This window comes from Cnephaeus nilssonii (assembly GCF_951640355.1).
Source record: "Cnephaeus nilssonii genome assembly, chromosome: 7".
Lineage (NCBI taxonomy): Eukaryota > Metazoa > Chordata > Mammalia > Chiroptera > Vespertilionidae > Cnephaeus > Cnephaeus nilssonii.
The window spans coordinates 40,244,624-40,263,409 of record NC_137078.1 but is presented as its reverse complement, the minus strand read 5'-3'; the positions used below and the strand labels follow the sequence as shown (position 1 = coordinate 40,263,409).

Below are 18,786 nucleotides of genomic sequence, written 5' to 3'. Positions count from 1 at the left end.
GGGGTGATGCAAGGCCCACACGTTTTGGATCTGTTTTTCACCGTGGCTACACAGTAGAACCACCTGGAGAGTTTTTAAAACTAATACTTGGTTCCTGCCAGTCCTACCTCCACCCCAAGTGATTCTGATTTTGATTTGTCTGTAGTACAGGGGTTTTTAAACACTTCCCAGCTGATTCTAATGTACAAACAAAATTGAGTACCACTGCCGGAGATTAAAATGATTTCTCTGGGTTCTCTAGGATGGATCCCAATACGATCTAGAGTTTGTATAAAAAGAGGCTCTTTCCTTTCAAATTTATATTTTCAACAAATAACTGGCATGATATATATCAGTGAGATTATGAGTGGCTCAGGATTACAGTCGCTAAAGGAGAGCACATCAGAATTATGCTGTTTTAGTAGAAAACGGAATGTGAAAAGAAGCACGTCTCACCTGCCCCAGGAAATCTGGCTCACTTAGACCTTGCTAATAAACCAACAGGCATTTTTCCAGTTAGAATAAAGCTAACTAATGAAGAGTACAACAACCAGCATTATTCACTTTGCAATTTAGCCACCCCATGACTTACCAAATGACCTCAGGGGAAAAAACTAGAAAATACAGTTCTTTCTACACACGTTAACAAGTCCATTTCTGGAGTGAGGCAGGAAAATATGAACACATCCACATCATCCCTGAACCAAGTGATTTTAGGGAATTGTGACAAATCAGTTGAGCCATACCCTATGTAAGTGTATCTCTGTACTGCAACTGATGAGTAATGGAGAGTTGGGGATCAATGACTGATTTTATTTCTCTTTTTCTGATTATGGCAAAAACTAATAGCCAAGTAAGAAAGAACAGAAAAAGTCAAATTACTCACCAGGTATTCAAGGCCCTTATTCAGCTCCAACTTTCTTGTTTTAGCAATATAGATCCCACTACACCTCACACCCCCAAAGTTCCAGCCATTCCACATTATTCTCTATTCCATGGACAGACCGTGTAAGTGTCTGAAATGCCCTCTCAGTTTCCACCTGTCAGGATGTTAGGTTTCATCAAAGCCTAATTTAAACAGCACCTGTTCCAAGAAATTTCCCATCATCCCTAAAGAGGACTGGCTCTTTCCTCTGTCTATATACTCTTGATGCTTTAATTGTAACTTTATTATAGCCCATATATGTTGTACCTTTTATAATTACTAAGTAAATATCTGAGCAAGTAACAGGTCTTCACCTTTTATCCATTTCTTACATGATATTGACACTTAGTATTTTTAAACAGGAAATGAGTACCATTTTCATCTCCAATGACTGAGGAATTCAATTTTTCCCTATAGACCTATTTTTTTTTTAACTCCTGGGAAAGTAAAGAAAGAAGAAAAAGATAATTTTTAAGAAATGTGCTATGATAGGGTTAGTGGAAGCCTTCTTTTTTTCTTTTTTTTTTTCCATTTTAACTGTTTTTCTCATCTCTGAGTGGGAACACAGAGAACATAGCAAGCTTAATTGACAATCAGTTTGGTAAAGAGCCACACTCCATCACTGTATAAAATGGATATCTAATGATTCAAGCTTTCTGGGAAATATCGAGTTGGGCTGGGCTTGTTTATTTGTTTGGTTTTGCGCACCTGCTCCCCATGATATTACATTTACTTACAAAGTAAAAACATTAAGGGTAGTGATAGACTTGTCAAGGGCAGCATCAGTGTTCTGTGCTACTCTCCTTATGCTGTACATATAGTGCTAAGACATGCTGCAGTATTTCAATAAATTACTAGTAAAGTTATAACTATATTAAGTTGTTGGGGGGGAAAATGGTTAGTTTGACCAGTGTGGTTGAATGTTAACCCATGAACAGGTTCGATTCCTGGTCAGGGCACATGCCTGGGTTGCTGGCTCGATCCCCAGTAGGAGGTGTGCAAGAGGCAGTTGACCAGTGATGTTTCTCTCTAATCAATGTTTCTATCTCTCTATCCTTCTCCCTTCCTCTCTCTCTAAAAAGCAATAAAAATATATTTTTTAAAAACATGGTTAAGAAAATAACACTAGACTGGGAGTGAAAAGACTAATTCTGGTTTTATTCATAACTCACTGTGTGACCCTGGGCAGGTTATTTCAATTTTCTGTTATTCAATGTCATAATATAAATTTTATATTTTACATCCTAAATATAAAACCCTAAAATTCATGTGTATGGTGAGGTCCTATTAATATACTGGCATTAGAGGACAAAGATAAAATTATAGAGCATGATGTTATATAAATTATGCATAAAATTATGTTATTTAACCACAAATATAGAAAGGTCTTGCTACAGTTCTGGCCATACTCTTTTAAGTAAATGAAAATAGTCCACTAAGTTTTCTAATTTGTCCATATGTTTAGATCACTCTAACAAAATCTAGTTAGTGTATTAAATATATTTTTTTCAAATAGTCAAAGCATATCTGTTTTGCTCACTTTTTTGTATGTCTGGAGCATGTGTCACTAATATAAAGTAACAGAGTACATATACTCACAACATTTAACAAAATCAAACCAGGTCTAAAACAAGTTAGTAATATGGTAACAAACATTCAATAAAGGTTCAGAAAATATAACCCATGATGTTAATATGAGGATATCTAACAAAATATAAGATACTCTGTATGTCTGGTCTGTTAGCCACATTTTCAATTTGAGATAAGCCACAGTCAAAACATAACCAGACATGTGAGGGGTGAGGCCTAAAAGGGGATCAGGCAGGAAGTAGATATCCAAAGACCATAATCAGAGTATTTAAGGAACTAATAGCCATCCAAGGCATCTTCCCTAAACAATTCTTGGAGCTGTTAAACTTTCTCTTTATCTGAAGGGTCTAAGTTACTTTAGGGAACCCCAGGCATCTTTTTGTTTAGGGTACCCATGAGACCCTCAGGTATTATGATATATATCCTCAGACTACCGATGCTCATTCCTACATAGATTGGATTTATCTGGTAAGAATGACTTTCGAAATACTATGAATAGGAAACTTTTATTTTATGAGTTGGTGATTTTCATTTAAACCAACTGGAAAGGGTGAACTAATCTGAAAAACACACACATGTGATGTACATCAATAATTTCAACAATTTCCACCACACTAGGTTTACAAGCCAAAAACGTCTCTAAGTCATGACAGCTTTACAGATTTTGTTCTTTACTAGCTGCTAAGATCCAGAAATAGTAAATTTCTGTCCTCTGTTCCCCAAATAACTGAAAAACAGTTCTCATCCCAGCAGTTGGGGATGCAGTTGAATGATTCAAGTAATAAAGTGTCCGTAACTTATATACAATAAATTTCTTGGAATATCAATTCAACTGAATAGGAATTTGTATAATTAATCCAGTGTGTCGCATACTAGAAGTTTTGGTTAAATTCCAAGCATGCAAGCAATTCATGAGAACAGAGAGATAAATGCTTAAGAACTTCAAGTGATCAGAAAGCCCAGAGTCCAATAAGTAGCAAGAAAAGAAGAAAAAAAACTACACTGAAATTAGTTTGTCCTCATAATACCACAGAGATTGTTAAACTGATTGCTGCCTAACTTAGCAAAATTCTGAGCATATACTACTATTAAATAAAGATTTTTAAGTGAATGACTACATCAGTCAATAAATCTACTGGTATCAGGTGGACTGAGTTTCAACAAATATATAACTTCCCTGGCATCTTCCACCTGCACCCTGATCCCAAGATCAAGAAGTCAGGTCATCCTGACTTCCATTTGTTTATCTAAGAAAGTAACCTGGTTTAAAGACCTTTTACATTTCCTCTTTGTTTCTCTCCAGATCCAGGTCCCTTCAATGTGTGCTCCAACCAACTTCATTTCTTTCAGGCCCTCAAATGCACTGTGCTGTCTCACCTTTGAGCCATTTACTGTTCTCTGTCTGGAAAGTTCTATGCCTTTTCTACTTACGTCTCAGTGTAGATTTCATTTCCTTTGGTCAGCCTTTCCTTCCAGTATTATCCCTCCCTACTCTTCCCACCTACCCAGGACGGCTAGGTGTCCTCTTTGTATATAACCTTATTTTATTTTCTTAAACTTGGTTGTTTCATTTTCTGTTTCCTATACTAAAATGGGCATGTTGGGAGGGTAGCAATTGTGTTTCTATCCCTTCTGCCTAGAACCATGCTGGGCACATAACTGGAGCTCAGTAAACATTTGTTGAATAAATGAGTGAATGAATAACAGATAATATTAGCTTTTTATGAGAATGAAAATGAAATGGTCTTCTCATTCAGAATTACAAATTATAAAATATGTCATAGTTTAAAAGCTCGACAAGGAATCTAGCACAGCTATTGTAATTCTCATTAATAAAATTTGTATTTTCCCTATAATTTCACAGGCTACCAAGTAGGATGTCTAAACAACATTCAAAATCATTGTCCATAAATTACAATTCCTCTCCCTGAGACAACAGTTTATTTTAAACATTTACTTGAATAAAAACATAACCAAGCAAATTTAAAAAACAACAACAGAATTTCATGCCAGCTAGGAAATAGATTTTATATCCAATCCTCCTTTTGGTTATAGAAACCCGTTAAGTATCATAATAGCCTGCCTGGGAGACTTTCCAATCATATGTTAAATGAATGTATCTAACACTGACTTTTGGTTTTAGTTTCCTTTTTATTAATTCCACAGTTCACATTAAGTAACCCATCTGAAAGCAACCCCATGAAATAAAATGTCTTTAGGGATCCAGTTTTAAACTGTGTTTGGGGGTGACTAATCAGAATTGTGATTTTAAAATACTGCCCCTCACAATTGACAATAGCTAAGATCTGGAAACAGCCCAAATGCCCATCAGTAGATGAGTGGATAAAAAAGCTGTGGTACATTTATACCATGGAATTCTTTGCAGCAGTAAAAAAAAGAAGAATCTCTTACCCTTTGAGACAGTGTGGAGGGACCTGGAGAGTATCATGCTAAGTGAGATAAGTCAGTCAGAGAAAGACAAGTATCACATGATCTCACTCATAGGTGAAATCCAAGTAACAAAATAAACTGATGAACTGAACGGAGTGGATCCAGAGATAGGGAAGCATGGACCAGAGTGTGGAATCTCCGAGGGAAGGTGGAGGAAGGTGAGTGGGTGGGAGGTAATCAACCAAACACCTTGTATGCATATACACAACCCATGGACACAGACAATAGAGTGTTGAAGGCCTGGGGGGTGGGGATGGGCTGGAGAGGGTTAATGGGGGGGGGGGGGGAGAAGACATATGTAATACTTTAAACAATAAAGATTTAAAATAAATAAATAATAAAATACTGCTCCCGCTCTTGGAAAATGTCACCACAAAAAGATGGTGAATATTTAAAATCTCAGGGATTTCATTAGGGACTCTAAGGTTTAATTCAGCGACCTGACATTATTATTAGCTTAGCAGCTGCTTCTCACAAGTCCCCACCATATAGGGTTTATTGGTATAGTGTGTGTGTGTGTGTGTGTGTGTGTGTGTGTGTGTGTTTCAAACTGAGAACTCTAAATTCTTTATGGAAATTGGATATTTTCAAGAAATAATTTTCTCATCTCAATCAGTAATAGTTTTTCCCCACTTGCAGTGTGTGGTTGGAGCTGTGAGGGGCTGCAATCTGATGTAACCTTGAGTACCCTTAATTCTGTTCAGCCCACCCCCACTGGCAACTGGAATGGAACAAACTGGAATGGAACAAACTGGATGTCCAAGAGGCTGCAAGACCCCTGGCAGAGAGACCCTCTGGGAGGCAGGGGAGATCAGCACCCAGGATCTGCTGCCCACCCCAAAGTCTCTTCACAGGAGTTCTTTTCCCGTTCCACATAGTCTAATGTTTCCTCAGAAGTTCCTCGGTGTAATCCATTCTGTTTGGTTTCTCTGCCTCCCTCCCCCCAATCATCTGGACCCAATTTACAAACCCCAAACTGCCCAAGAATTTATGCAGGGCCTTTTCTGGGAGCGTCTGGGAGGGAAGTGTAAACCAGACAAGACAGAGAGGCCAGGAGCAGAAGATCTGCTTTAATCCGCAAGGTTGGTCACTACCAAGGGGAATATTAGTCAGCCACTAGGCCTTGCTCAATGGCATGGGAAAGCCCTCGGGAGAGGGGGAGCTGGCAGGGAGGGCAAGGAGGGCACAGGGATGGACCGGGAAGCTTCCAGATGGAGGGCCTCACCCAGCCGCTCCTGGGTTCTGGACCTGCAGGAGCCTGAGCCTCATTCGGATTCCAGGGGCCAGATCAGCTGGAAGATGCGACCTATCCCAAGGGGTCCGCTGGGCCCTCCCGCCCCACACCCGGCCTCGGTTTCCCTGCCGATCTATGCAGAGGGGCTTTCATCTAGGAAAGTGACGGGAAACATGCCTGGGCACCCGGTGGGACCTGCGTGAGCCTCTCTGGGAAGGCTACTGGAAGAGCCCGATCTCTTCTTGGACGCGGGTCTCCCGGGCCCGGCACCTCGCCGCACGCACCGGGTGGCGGAGGTGACTCCTCTCCAATTCATCTGCCCGCGGGCGCGTGGGGAGGCGCATCCGCGTCTGTCTGGAAGCCGGAGGTCAGAGGACAGAGCGCGCCCGCCTCAGCCGGGCTGGGCGCACGCGGCTGGCCAGCACATGTTCATACAAACACTGCCACAAGGCGGTCTTTCCCCGCACCCCGCCTCCGCCGGCCCGGAGTAGCCACCGTCAGTTCCGCCCCCTGCCCCCCTCCCACCTACTCTCCTCCGGGGCAGCCTCCAGGCGGAGAAGACCAGCCACTCCGTCCCTTCCGCCCGCGGGAACCAGAAACAAACTTGCATCCCCCACTGACCTCCTCCAGAGGGTCCCGGGCAGCCAGCCCAGGCCGTGCACCCTCCTCCCCACCAACGCTCTTTTCCCCGTGAGGAGGTGGGAGCAGGTACAGCGCCCAAAGAGGAAGTGGGGTGCAGACAGGAGGGTCCCCGTGAACAACTCCGGTGAGGAGCAGTCCCCCCACCCCCCGCGTCCAGCCCCTTCCCCTGAAACACGCCAGTGATCCCGGCGCAGCCCCGGCCCCCGATGTGCAGCGCGTTCGTTGGCCTCTTAGGGACCAGAGGCGATTGCCTGAGCCCCGTGGGTTTAGCAGTGCCCCGATGCCCGACATTCTGCGGGCACCCCCTTTCCCATCCCGCAACCCTGCCCCCGGCCCGTGCCGCACTCCCCAGGCTGAGCGCACAGTGCCCAGGGTCCCGCGAACGCCCCGGCGATCCCCAGGCGGGACGCCGGGAGGAGCGCCGCGGGGAAGCAGGCGCTCAGCCAGGGCCCCGAGGGAGGCGAAGGGAAGGAGGGCGCGAGGGCGGCCCGGAGCGCGGGCGGGCGGGGGTCCGAGCCCAGCTCCGGAGCTGCGGGAGCCGCTGCCGCCCGCGTCGGGACCCGGGCCAACAAGCGTTCCCTCGGGAACCACAGGATCTTTTTTAACCTAAACCATCTGAGAGACCCGCCGGCAGGAGACTTCCTTTCGAACACGGTGTTGTACAAACGGAGGAGTCAAGAGGAAGATGCCACGGCTGCCCGCGGCTCCCAACTTCAAAAAAAGTGCCCAAGAAGCAAGAGCACCAACTCCGTCCCGCTCCGCGGGTCCCGGGGGTGGGGAGAGAGGCTGGCCGGACCCCCGCCCCTGCGGGTGGGCTACTTACGTTTTTGCCGTGTGGGAGACCTTTCCACGCCTTGTCCTGTGGGCTCCTAAATGCATTTGTATGCATTTGTCCGTGCAGCGAAGCGCTAACGGAAAACAGAAGCCAACTCCGTTCTGCTCAGGGTGCAGGTACTGTCCATGAAAAAGGAAAACAAAGTCACATGAAAACGATGCTCCCAACCGCAACAACAACCAAAAAAAAGGGGGGGGGAGAGGGCGGGAGGAGGAGATGGGGAGGGAGAGAACTAGCACCCAAAGGGTAGACAGACTTCCTAGCTCCCTGGCTAGGAAACCAAGGAGCCGGGGGTAGCGCTCCCCCGGGAGGGCAGGCGAGGAGGGAGACCTCACTGGCGGGCGGCAGGGCGCCGGCAGCAGCAGCAGCAGAAGCTCAGCTGCGAGTGCAGCCCTCAAGTTCACTTGCGGTTCAAAGGCGACTCTGTGACTCCAGTGGAGTCTTCTGCTTTGGGCCTGGGAGGAGAAAGGGGTGGGGGGAGGAAAGGGGATGAAGGGGGGCGGGGAAGTCCTTGGAAACCACCCGCGCCTGAACGTTTGTCTGACAAGCGCACACACCCACTTCGAAAACTCGTGCGGGTGCGAGGGGGCCGCCGGTGGCAACTGCAGGCGCTCAGCTTTGACTGCGGCCGGCGGCTTCCCCTGGAAGGAGAGGAGCCAAGCAAATCCGGCCGGTGTTAAATTTCATCGCTCACTGAGTTGCAATGACATCACCAAACACAGTGCACACACACACACACACACACATCCTCCACCCCGCAACCTTCCCCCCACTCCGCGCCCACCTCTGGCGCCCGGGTCCGCACGCCCCTGAGCCCGCAGCGCCCGGGTGCGCACGCAGCCGCGCAGGAGCAGCGCCGACGTTCTCGCTTCCCACGCTGTCCTTCCTCCTCCTGGACGTTTCTGAAACTTGTAGGTGATTAGTCTGCCTGGGGGGAAGTATCCGTGTACTATTCCCATGTTCAGTAGTCCCCAATTTGATGTTTTCCTCCTGCGTGCCTCCCAACCCCAATCTTTTTCTCTGTCCTCTTCACACACACCTGAAATCAATCTTAGCTCACACTCCTCCAACTTTCTTGCTTTTTTTTTTATTTGCAATGATGCTGTGGCTTATATCATATTATAAATTGACTGCAAGGGTTTTCATTTCTATCTTTCCTCCTCTTCACTCTTTGCTTTCAGTCTACTCCCCTTACTACTTTCTAGTGATTTTTGTCTCCTGTGATCCAGTTTTCTGCTTCTGCCTTTCAACCTCTTAAGCATGGGTTCATGGTCTGCATTTACACATCAACAGCACACTAACACACCATAGCCTTACCTTCTCCAACTTTTGTAACAAATCGCTTTTTGACATAAGTCCCCATTCTCCCACAGCCTTTTCATACTGAGAAGTCCATCTTCCAATTTTTGCAAAAAATAAAACCAATAATTTCTGGTTTTATCTTTCTTATTAATAAGACTGGAAATTCCAGGAGACCAGGATCTATTTATCTTGCTTATCCTTGTCAGCACTTGGCATGTCTGTTTAGTGAATGACTGCTGTATACCACTGAATATAACTTCCCCAACAACAGCTAATGACTCTTCAACATGCTGAAAGGCATCCTACATTACACACTTATTATAAAGGTAAAAGTGACCATATTGATGAATGGAAATGATTGATGTGATCCTTGAAATTGGGGAGTTTTTCTCCACGAAAAATATAGGGGACTCTTTCTCCAACATATAGAATGTAATTCATCTTTCTTTTCCTCTATTTTTCAACTTTTCATTTTGAAATAATTTTAGATTTACAGAGAAGTTACCAAAAAAGTACAGAAAATTTCTGTATACCCTTCCCCTGACTTTCTCTAATGTTATTATCTTGCATAAATAACCACAGTACAATTATCAAAAACAGGAAATTAACACTGCTACAACACTATTGACTAAGCTAAAGAACTTATTTAAATTTTATCAGTTTGCCCAAATGTCCTTTGTCTGATCCAGGATCTAATCCAGGATCCTACACTGTATTTAGTTAACTAATTAATTAACAAAAAAAAATTAAAAATGGTCATGTCTCCTCAGTCTTCTCTGATCTGTGGAAATTCCTGTCTTTTTTTTTTTTTTTTTTTTGTCTTTTATGATGTCATTTTGTAGAAGCTCTCTCAATTTGGATTGTCTGATAGATACTCATGATTAGATTCAGGTATGTATTTTCAGCATAAATACCACTGAAGTGACATTGTGCCTTTCTCAGGGCATCATATCAGGTATACATATGTTGATATATCTTATTACTAGTGATGTTAGCTTTGATCTCTTAGTTAAGGTGGCACAAGCCAAGCCTAGCCACTGTAAAATCGCTCTCCCCCTCCCCCACTATCACCAATTTTTGTAGCAAATAGCCACAGCTTCCTGGAATCCTAGAAATCAATCCAGGACTAAGGGAAGATAATCACTCTTAAATAGCCTTAAATTACAGTTTTTCTGTTTTTGACTACCGGTCAACTACAGAAGGGCGGGTAATTTTTGGTTTGGTGTAGAGAATATATAAGAATTAAGCAGATTTTAAGTAACTCACCTAATCTCTGTCTACATTTCCCCATCACTTAAGGATTAAAAATATTTGTTTTCCTACTCACAATGTTGAGTCTGAATATTTAAATTCTGTGTGCAATGGAGTCATTATTAAAATGTATCTCAGGCCCAGCCCTTGTGGGTTAGTGGTTGAGTGTGGACCTATGAACCAGGAGGTCACATGCCTTGGTTGCAGGCTCCATCCCCAGTGGGGGGCGTGCAGGAGGCAGCTGATCAATGATCCTCTCTCATCACTGATGTTTCTATTTCCCTCTCCCTCTTCATTCCTCTCTGAAATCAATAAAAATATTTTTAAATGTACCCCAGGTTCTTTGAGTAGGAGAAGAGAATAGGTGCTAGAGTTAATAGAACCCTTATCATGCAGAAGATGCCAAAGGGTACACATACCTTCAAACAGGGTATCTTTGTTTGTGGGAGAGGAGGTATTTGCTCAGTAAAAAATAAACAAAGTAAGGTTTAAATGCTGTAGCCTTTTTAGGATGGTGGACATTATCATAGATCAAATTGATCAAGATAGATGAACTGGGTCCCTAGAACAATACAATACAATATAATATATGTGTGTGTACAGTGCATGTTATATACATATATATATATATATATATATATATATATATATATATATATATAATAAAGACTTAAGGGAAACATACCATAATAGTAATAGTAGCATAAAAATAACTTCTGGGTAGTGAAATTAGTGATAATAAATTAAATTTTATCCTTTTTTACTTTTTCATTTTTATATTTTACAATAAGAATGCATTATTTATATAAATAAGAAAAAGAATTAATAAAAGTTTTAAGATCAAGAGAAATAGTTGATTGGTCTCCTGAGGAATGTGTGGATGGTTTGGAATAACTAACATGGAGAATATGCTAGGGAAGAATAAAAAATATATAATAAATGGGTTAAAATGATTTTATGTAACTAGAGAAAGGCGGATCCATAAATTGATCAAGATTCTAGGAAAAGCAAATAGGTAGTTAGATATATACATACCTGCATAGTTATGCTAGGGGGGGAACTACATTTTCAATGTAATGTTGCAAGTTTGTCTTAAAAACCTCCCGATGATTTTTCCTCCATGACATGTTAAAGCAAGCTGGAGCCCTCTACTGGGATGGTCTCCTAGGGAGGCTGTAATTTATACTTGAAATTACAAACTGACAGGTTTGCAAGTCTCTATCTGGAAATGATCTTAGTGTTTTTTGTATTCAGTTCTTCCAAGACCAATTTTCTACTTAGCTATATATAGTGTGTCCCCCAAAAATGTATACACATACTTTGAATAATTATAAAAGCAGTGTTTATTAAAAAAAACATTTCATTTTCAAATTGAGCTATCAATTGTTACAATGTGTATACATTTTTTGGGGGACACCCTCTCTATTACTTTCTTCAATTTAATGTAGTATAAGGGGAAAGGTTATTGTTTTATTCTTGAAAAGGATAGGTGCAAAGGAAGTGAACTACAGAGAACTCATAATTAGGTGAAAAAGTTGCACAGAAACTAGCCAACATCTGCTTGAATATCTATGGAATCATATTTAGGTTACTTAGGAGTGAGGAGGCTGAGGTAAGAATACAAGTATAGTGGGGGAAAAGATCAAGATTTTGAATTTCAAATGTAAGGCAGGATATGGCATGCCCATTTCCTTTAGAAATTATTGGACTAATACTTGCTATTTGGAAATATTAAACAGCCAAATAAAATAGCTTGCTTCTCTCATGTCTCATTATACCTTTCATTCTTTTTTAATTAGGTTTATTTTCTCAATCTCAAATCACCACTACAATTTTCCAACAATCTATGTCAGGTATTTAGTATATCTTACATGAATACTCATACAACATGTTACAGATTTTAACAGAGAACCTAATTAATAGAAACCAGTGGTGCAATAATATCATCAAAAGTCAGATAAGAGTTGATCATGTATGGTTATTGGCCTGGCCTGTGGTATCACATAAAGACTTCAACTCATACTCATGGTTCTCTGTCAGCACTTTTAGTTCAAGGTCCTCTCACTTTACTAAGAACATTAGAAAATTCAACATGGGACATTCTAGTTTATATTTTCCAATAACTCCCAATGACTATAGCCCCCATACTTTCTCAAAAAAAGGAAAACAAACTAATGGTAACAGTCTTTTTTGAGTTGTAGAAATGGAAGAAACTTTTTCATAGTTTGGAATAAGATTCTTGCAACAATAGTGGCAATATTATGAAAAATAATTGTGCCTTAATTTAAATTCCATGCTTAAATATGTGTTGCATAAATGAATAACTAAACAAAGAGTTGGGTGCCTGCTATATATCAGGCAATGTTCTAAAACCTTGGGTTATGAAGATGTATGTTATAATTACTACTTCTAAGGAGCTTATAACTTGCTAGGGATAGAACCTAGTAAGAAAAACCAACCAGACAGATTATAGAAGAAGAAAGAATTGCCAACTGGTGATATAGAACAGTTGGGGCACAAAGGAGATAGTACACACTTCTATTGAGAGTGAGTAGGAAAGATGTAAAGTTTTTATCTTTAAGAATGAGTAGGTATTTTCCAAGTAGATGAGAAAGTTCAAACCAATTCAGGGTGACTATAGCGTGAAGGTATGAAAGGCCCTGGCCCTGAGGTCAGGGACCTGCAGTTGGAATGGCAACTATATAGGCATGAGGCTGGAAAGATCACAGAGGATCTTTGGGGAATTTGGACTTAGCCTGATTTTCTTCTCTATCCATTAGACTAGAACAACTTGAAAGATTATTTTATACTGGAGGCCCAGTGCATGAGATTTGTGCACTTGGGGGCAGTGGAGGGGGGTCCCTCAGCCCAGCCTGCACCCTTTCAGGGGATGTCCGACTGACGGCTTAGGCCCGCTCTGGCAGTCAGACATCCTTAGTGCTGCTATGAAGGCGGGAGAGCCCAGCTCCTGCATTGAGCGTCTGCCCCCTAGTGGTCAGTGCGCATCATAGTGACTGGTCATTCCACTGTTTGGTCAATTTGCATATTAGCCTCTTATTATATAGGATTAGCTCAAATGGCCATGATTTCTTGGGAACTGATGAAACATTTGACAGATACATGCTTAAACTTCATTCATTTTAAAATATGGGTCCAGGAAGTTAAGATTTCTTTTGGGGTTTAAAACAGATGCACTTTAGTCAAAGATAAAAATTTTTTTTAAAGTAATCAGGGATGTTTGCTCTGGCTGTAATAACCAGGTGGGTGCTCCAAGCCAATCTTTAACTGTGGACTTTGAGAAGATGATAACATCATTCATAAAAATGACTTACTACTCACTTTGGGAAGAGAACTATATACATTTGTCACATAGCTAACTTTATATACCACAAATTTACAAATGATAAAATCTCTCAATCGTTCCTCACTAGGAAAACTAATGAAAATCCTTACCTTAGATATTTAAGACACTTTTTTCAGTTCTGATCCAGTATGGATTTACTCTTATTACTCAGTTTTGCTGCCACTGTTGCCTTACCCTCTGTTCATGCTAGTATCTTTCTTCCTTTGCTTTGGTTCTTTACTCTCAGTCTCATGAATTTACTCAAATTTGAATCTAATACAATAGGCAGAGTGATCTTCCTTGCTGGATATGTTGGTCCAGGAGTGAGGGAGCTCTACATCATGTATTTTCTTCCATGTGGTTGCATAGGTTCTCCGAGGTGCTTTGGGCCACATGGTGCTGGAAGGGTGTTTCGTTCTGACTTTTGGTTCATTGAGACCACATTTTGCATAACACTAAGAATGCACCATTCCAATCCCACCCGACTACATTCCCTTTGAGAAGAATTTCAGGTTGATCTAGTTCTATCATTTTACACCTACTATAGCCTAGCTATAAGAAAGCCTGGAAGTACCAAGAACTAAGAAGAGCCCACTGTCTATTAATTACTTATCTCTGCCAGCCCACTTACCTGCTCCTCATTCTCCTGGGTCATAGTGCACTATTCTCACTATTTAGCACAGATTCTGCATTGTTCATATGTGAAGTGAACAAAATGGAAGCTACTAATCAAGTTGAAAGCAACTCACTTTTCTCTGGAAGGGAACCTTAATCAGTTTTAAGGTCATTGCCAAGGGACTAGTATAACCTGAGTCCAAATACCAGACAATATAAAATAAAAGGGACATACATGTAATTAGATTGTCTCACTAAGTATGTATTTTATTTTGATCTGCCCTTCAAATGTGTGTGTGTGTGTGTGTGTGTGTGTGTGTGTGTGTGTATGTGTAAAGTTTTTAAAAATATATGGCCACAAGGATGTTTGTTACATTGGGCATCATGCCTATGTAGTAAAATGTTACAGCAGCACCATTCATACCACTCAAGTTCACAATCTGTCAGCATTTCCATTTTACACACCTTCTGAATGAATTCCAAATGCTACAGCATTACTAGAGAGCCCATTAATTTGTAAATGTACATATAAAGTTAAATTAAAATTGGTACTTTGGAGTTAGCCTTTGAAAGTTAGGGACTTCTTGGGGGAGGGGGTGGGGAGTGGAGAGATTAACCAAAGAACATATATGCATATATGCATAGCCCATAGACACAGACAACACACAATAGTGTGGTGAAGGCCTGGGGTGGGGCAAGGGCTGGGTGAAGGGGAGCAAAGGAGGGGGGAACGGGGGGGGGGGACATCTGTAATATTGTCAACAATAAATAAATAAAAATAATAATTGCTACAAACAATGTGCTTCTAAGACCAGTTGTGGTAGCATGTTGGAGAGAGGAGAGAGCCTGGTTTGAGAAGAATTCTCCCTAGAAACATATTTTTTTCTAAATCTTAAGTGTATCCCCACCCAAATTCCTTTATAGAACTATTATTACAGTATCATTTAAGGGAATAACAGGTAGATGTTTCTACTCAGATTTATTCTTCCTGAATCTCTTCTGGCAATTTTCCTCATTTTTCATAAGACAAAGTTCTAGTCCAAAATTTGTTGGGGAAAAAAGGGTTAATGCTGCATGGTTTAATTAAAGTGTGACACTTTATTTATGTCCTAGATGTACTTAAATAAAATAATTTTCAAATAATAGTTTGAATTATGTTAACAGATCATTGAGGGGCTTGGAATCATAGTAGCACATTAAATGGCATCTCCTAATATTAAAATTTTTTATAAAAAATATATCATTGAAAGAGAGTACATCATGGGTGTATGTAATTTTTTAAAATTTTTATTGAATTTATTAGGGTGACATCCTATCTAATAAAAGAGTAATATGCAAATTGACCATCACACCAAGACACAAGATGGCCACCCCCATGTGGTCAAAGATGGCTGCTCCCATGTGGACACAAGATGGCCACCACAAGATGACCACCACAAGATGGCCTGCAGGGGAGGGCAGTTGTGGGAAGTTAGGGGTGACCAGGCCAGCAGAGGAGGGCAGTTGGGGGAGACCAGGCCAGCAAGGGAGGGCAATTGTGGGGGACCCAGGCCTGCAGGGGAGGGCAGTTGGGGGTGACCAGGTCGACAGGGGAGGGCAGTTGTGGGTGATCAGGCAAGCAGGGAGGGCAGTTAAGGGTGACCTGGCTAGCAGAGGAGGGCAGTTGTGGGGGACCAGGTCAACAGGGGAGGGCAGTTGGGGGGTACCAGGACTGTAGGGGAGGGCAGTTGGGGGGGCAGGCCTGCAGGGGAGAGCAGTTGCGGGGGGACCAGACCTGCAGTGGAGGGCAGTTGGGGGGGACCCAGGCCTGCAGGGGAGGGCAGTTGGGGAGGACAAGGCCTGCAGGGTAGGGCAGTTGGGGGGACCAGACCTGCAGGGGATGGCAGTTGTGGGTGATCAGGCCAGCAGGGAGGACAATTAGGGGTGACCGGGTCAGCAGGGGAGGGCAGTTAGGGGGGGCCAGGACTGCAGGGGAGGGCATTTGGGGGGGCAGGCCTGCAGGGGAGAGCAGTTGGGGGGGACCAGGCCTGCAGGGGAGGGCAGTTGGGAGGGACCAGGCCTGCAGGGGAGAGCAGTTGGGGGAACCAGGCCTGCAGTGGAGGACAGTTGGGGGGACCAGGCCTGCAGGGGAGGGCAGTTGGGGGGGGGTGGCAGGCCTGCAGGGGAGGGCAGTTGTGGGGGACTAGGCCTGCAGGGGAGGACAGTTGGGGGAGACCATGCCAGCAGGGGAGGGCAGTTAGGGGGGGGGGCATGCCTGCAGGGGAGGGCAGTTGGGAGCCAGCAGTCCTGGATCGTGAGAGGGATGTCTGAACCCACAACCTTGTCATATTGGGATGACACTCTAACCAACTATTATAATGCCATCCCTAAACAGGCAGTCGGACATCCTTCAAGGGGTCCCAGATTGGAGAGGGTGCAGGCTGGGCTGAGGGACACACACCCCCTCCCCCGCCGTGCACGAATTTTGTGCACTGGGCCTCTAGTTGGTTAATAAAATTATATAGGCTTCAGGTGTACACTCTATAATACATCATCTGTAAATTGTATTGTGTTCATTGTCCAAAGACAAGTCTCCTTCTGTCACCATTTATCCCCCCTTTACTCTCTTCTACATCCCCCGACCTGCCTTTTTTTCTGGTAATCACCATGCTGTTCTCTGTGCTTATGAGAATTTGTGTTGTGTGTGTGTGTGTTTTGCTTAATCCCTTCACCTTTTTCACCCAGATGCCCAAACTCCCTCCCTTCTAAAAGCTGTCAGTCTGTTCTCTGTATTTATGAGTCTGTTTCTATTTACTTTGTCAGATTATTTTGTTCATTACATTCCACATATAAATGAAATTATATGGTATTTGTATTTGACTTATTTCACTTAGCATAATACTCTGCAGGACCATCCATGCTTTTGCAAATGGTAAGCTTTCCTTCCCTTTTTAGGGCTGTGTAGTATTCCATTATATAAATGTACCACAGCTCATCCACTCTTATATTGATGGGCACTTGGGCTGCTTCCAAATCCTGGCTATTATAAATAATGCTGAAATGAAGTAGAACAAATAGACCAAAAATATATATGGAACCACAAAAGACTCTGAATAGCCATAGCAATCTTCAGAAAGAAGAACAAAGTTGGAGGAATCATGTTGCCTGGTATGACACTATACTACAAGGGCATAGTAATCAAAACAGCATAGTACTGGCATAAAAACAGACACCTAGATTAAAGGAACAGAATAGCAAGCCCAGAGATAAACCCATGTCTTTATGGTAAATTAATATTTGACAAAGGAGGCAAGAACATACAATGAGGTAAAGATAGTCTATTCAATAAATGATGTGAGGAAAATTGGATAAAAAATATTAGACTACCTTCTTAGATCATACACAAGAATAAACTCAAGATGAATTAAAGACTTAAATGTAAGACTCAAAACCATAAAAAAAAAATAGAGAGAACATAGGCAGTAAACTCTCAGACATTTCTCATAGCAGTATTTTTTCTGATATATCTCCTCAGCTAGAGAAGCAAAAATAAATAAAGAAAGAAATGGGACTACATCAAACTAACAAGTTTTTGCACAACAGCAGAAAAAAAAAACACAAAAGAAAACACCACAAAACAAAAAACAACAACTATCAACAAAATGAAAAGAAAACCCATTGTAGGGGAGAATATATCCGCCAATGATACATGTGGTAAGAGGTTAATATCCAAAATTTATTTTAAAAAAACAAACTTATATAACTCAATACCAAAAAAACAAACAATCCTATTTTTTAAAAAATGGGCAAAGGACCTGAACAGACACTTCTCCAAAGAGATGGCCAATAGGCATATGAAAAGATGCTCAATGTATCTAATTATCAAAGCAATGCAAATTAAAACCACAATGAGATATCAACTCACACCTGTCAGAATGGCTATCAGTAAGTCAACAAACAAGTGTTGGAGGATGTTGGAGAAAAGGGAATCCTCATGCCCGGTTGATGGGAATGCAGATTGGTGCAGCCACTGTGGAAAACAATATGGATGTTCCTCAAAAAATAACAAAATGGAACTGCCTTATGACCCAGCAATTCCACTTCTGGGAATATATCCTAAGAAACCTGAAACATTGATTCAAAAGAATATATGACTCCTGTGCTCATTGCATTGTGTGTATGTAAAATTTAAAGGATAATAAAGCAGCAGTACCACATAAGAAATATGACATCGTTAATACCTGTAAGCCTCTGCATGCCCCACTCCCATCCATTGACTCCCATTCCTGCCCCAGTCACATCTTCTAACATTTAAATAAACATTTTAAAAGAAGGTTTAAACTGAAACAATTTTGTTTTCAAGCCTAAGAAGAATTACTATTTATTCAATGGCTTTTGTCAAAGATTATGGTGGGTGTTATATATCTTTCCCCAGTAAAATAAATCCTTGGGTTTTTAGCTTCAAACACTTCTACGTTTGTCTGGTCAGTCTGTCCATGACTCCTTCTCGAGGCTTATCTAGGTCTTTGCTTGGAAAGGGCACTCCCATTTCTGAGCGCTCTGTTCCAGCCCAATCTGTCTGCCACAGTTGTTTCCCAGCAGACCTGAAAATAAGGAGAGTGTGTGATTAATAGCAGGAC

At 42.2% G+C, this 18,786-nt stretch overlaps 1 protein-coding gene across 2 annotated transcripts in view; it reads right to left on the bottom strand.

The window, feature by feature from the left end:
- COL24A1 (collagen type XXIV alpha 1 chain) overlaps positions 1-7,726 on the bottom strand; it is a 323,524-nt gene extending 315,798 nt beyond the window's left edge. For both annotated transcript variants that reach the window (XM_079777790.1, XM_079777791.1), the window contains exon 1: positions 7,645-7,726. In XM_079777790.1, the coding sequence (XP_079633916.1) occupies positions 7,645-7,700 (56 nt within the window). In that variant the 5' untranslated portion in view covers positions 7,701-7,726. The remainder of the gene's footprint in view (positions 1-7,644) is intronic.
- Positions 7,727-18,786: the final 11,060 nt, after the last annotated feature.